Source organism: Nematolebias whitei, unplaced genomic scaffold (assembly GCF_014905685.2).
Source record: "Nematolebias whitei isolate Nwh7 unplaced genomic scaffold, NemWhi1 Nwh_scaf_8282, whole genome shotgun sequence".
In the NCBI taxonomy this organism is placed as follows: domain Eukaryota; kingdom Metazoa; phylum Chordata; class Actinopteri; order Cyprinodontiformes; family Rivulidae; genus Nematolebias; species Nematolebias whitei.
This window is the reverse complement of record NW_023626827.1, coordinates 1-2765: the sequence shown is the minus strand read 5'-3', so window position 1 is coordinate 2765 and position 2765 is coordinate 1. Positions and strand designations below refer to the sequence as shown.

The 2765-nt window shown below is 38.0% G+C and overlaps 1 protein-coding gene across 1 annotated transcript; it reads left to right on the top strand.

Annotated features, from left to right (window-relative positions):
- Nucleotides 1-42: 42 nt before the first annotated feature.
- Nucleotides 43-2403, top strand: LOC119429821 (fibronectin type III domain-containing protein 1-like; the record flags this gene model as incomplete). Its single annotated transcript, XM_037697365.1, has 4 exons — nt 43-154; nt 436-768; nt 1248-1322; nt 2245-2403. Coding segments are annotated over 4 exons (679 nt in total), but the record flags the coding sequence as incomplete, so codon positions are not given.
- Nucleotides 2404-2765: the final 362 nt, after the last annotated feature.

The window sequence follows — 2765 nt, the reverse complement described above, 5'->3', positions numbered from 1 at the left end:
AAAAAAAAACTGCCTTATGCCTTTATTGTTTTGTTTGCCCAGGTGGTTGACTTGGATAAAGGGTTTCTAATGAACCAGGATGGAAAAATTCTTCAGGATTCCCTAGGCAAACCCAAAAGAGTGGTCCTTGGAGAGGATGGGCGTACCATTTTTGGTACTGTGCTTTGGTTTTTGTTTGTTTGTGTAAAATTTAAAGTTCAAAATGTGAATAATGTACTCAATAAAATCTAGACAGTAGTTTAAAAAGAACATAACCAAATTGCATTTACCTTCCATTTAGCAAATGTTTTTAATTTAAATAGGTTGTAAATTAAAAGTATGATATACATGTGTGCTTAATTAGCATTGCTGAAAGGCTCATTAATGATTTCCTCAACTGAGATTAAGTTATAAATATCAGTTTTACTCTTCTGCTCCCCAACCATGTGCCCACAGACCACATGGGCAGTCCTTTGGTGAGTCAGGAAGGCATCGCTCTGTTTGGCCATGGCAGAGACAGCCAGTCTGTGGTAAACCCCAAAGAAAAGCTCCTCACAGTTGGAGGAAAACCTGTTCTTGGTTTGAACGTGGTTCGTCCCAGGACTATCATTACCACAACCACAAAAGCTCCCACTACCACCTCTGAGCCCACCACCACTGCATGGCCCACAGAGGAGTTTAGCACCGCTCTGCCATACCCAACCTGCCCACCCGGAACCTTCTCCAAAACAGATGAATATGGATATCCCATTTTGGATCCAGAGGGGATTTTGGACTGTTATCCAGAAGGTGAGTCAAAGCGGTTATCACACAAAATAAAAGTCCAAATTGAAAATTGTGCTAAATGAATGAAATGTACTGTAGCCCTCCCTTTTAAAATATTGTTTAGGTTCTTCATTGAGCAGAAGCAGATTCAAGAGACAAAATAATGAACATAAAGAAGTATGATCTCACTCATTTTCCCTTGTAGACATTTGGGCTAAATGTGTGGGTGTTTATTTATCTGTTCCAACATTGACTTATTATTCTCTCTTTGTGTGGGGGGTTGTGAGAGCAAGAAAGCTCATTGTCATTAGTATTATCATGCATATACATGCATAAACATGCAGCCTTTACTATTACTGCAGACACAGTTGAGAAATTGAATTTAATTCATGTACTGTGATGCTTAAAACTCTTTACAATTCATTTTGTTGTTACTATGTTGTGGTGTGAACTTCAAATGAATTGTGAAATTGACGCTGCAGCGTGTTCTGCTTCTCTGACAGAGGACGCCTCAGGAATGGAAATGGACTTCATGCTTACAGTGTCCATGGTGCCTGATGCTTTAGCTCTTGAGAAAGGTATTGGCTGAGTTTGGCTTTGGACCAGTCTATCACCATGGTGTTGGAATAGACTCAACTGCGCTGCACGCTCGTTGTTCGTTGACTGTTACAATGCACTATTTGTTTGTTGCGTGTTTATTCGTAGTGCATTCGCTTGCCAGCTATTTCCCTTCTTCCTTAGTCTTGCCTGTGGTCTTCATGTTGTTCCTTCTTTTGGACGGTTGGCTTGCTTGGTCTTGGTTCATCACTGTGGTTTTGGATCATTTCTGTTCTAGGCTGTTTTCAATCACTTTTATTCCAAAAACCTCACTGCATTACTAAGCTAGAGAGAATGCTTTTGCTTAAAACTTCAATGTTCTGTTTAAACATGGCTTTGTTATATGTAAACTGTGGCCTCAAACAAGCACTAGATGAATTAAAATATAAAAGCTTCAAGAACTGATTGATGTTAGCATTTTCATTTTAGTGCTTTACTACCTATGTTGGAAAGCCTCAAAAAGTATTTATATTTTTTAACAAATATACGTAAAATATTTTCATAGTCTATTTCCTCACATTGCACTTAGCTGGCGGCATTTGTGTGGACCATGACCTAATGCCAAGGTCCACTGGTGTAGCACGAGACAAAAACTGTAATGAACGAGGAAAGAGCTCATAAAATTTCACCCACTGAGGCTACACATCTGTATGATTTGGAGACATGAAATGGTCGTTGTCACACATGGAAAATATTGGTAGCAAAAACACAGCTTGGACTGTTGCTTTCAAAGTGAGCCCACACATCTGTTCTCAATTAATTAAACAACTCTGACATCCCTATTGCACAATTATATTGAGCATTACAGAGGGTGAATGAAACTCAGAAGCTTATTATTAAGTTATGGATCAATTACTGTAGATCTGTTAATCAGATTTTTTTAACATGTCTGTTTTTTGGAAGAAATGTTCATAAAAACCACACTGCTGCCAACCACTTCTACCACCACTACGACTACTACCACCACAACTACCACCACACCGATCCCACATCCAGACACGAGAGTGGTCAACAAGGGTCCTTTATCTGAGTTTGATCTCACTGGAAGGAAGCGCTTCACAGGTACTCATCATCCATCAGTAATTAGTTACTCTCTGTGTTCTTGTGTTCTTTTGCTTGTGTTGCAATTTTCAAACTTTTCTTTTGTGACAGAAAACTACATCCCAACAGTTAGGCTTGCTTGATTTTTCAGTGAATTGTTGTGAAGATCTATGAAGATCACACATAACATATGCAGAGATGATGTGTCATTTTGTTTACAATAAATTTTAATTAAATTATGTTCTGTCTTGATATCATTAAATGAAGGATTGTTTTTTTTGCAGTTTCCAGGTTAAGCTGCATTCAGTGGTCCACAATAATTGTAGTGTTAAAACTCATACATATATATATACATACATACATATATATATATATATATATAT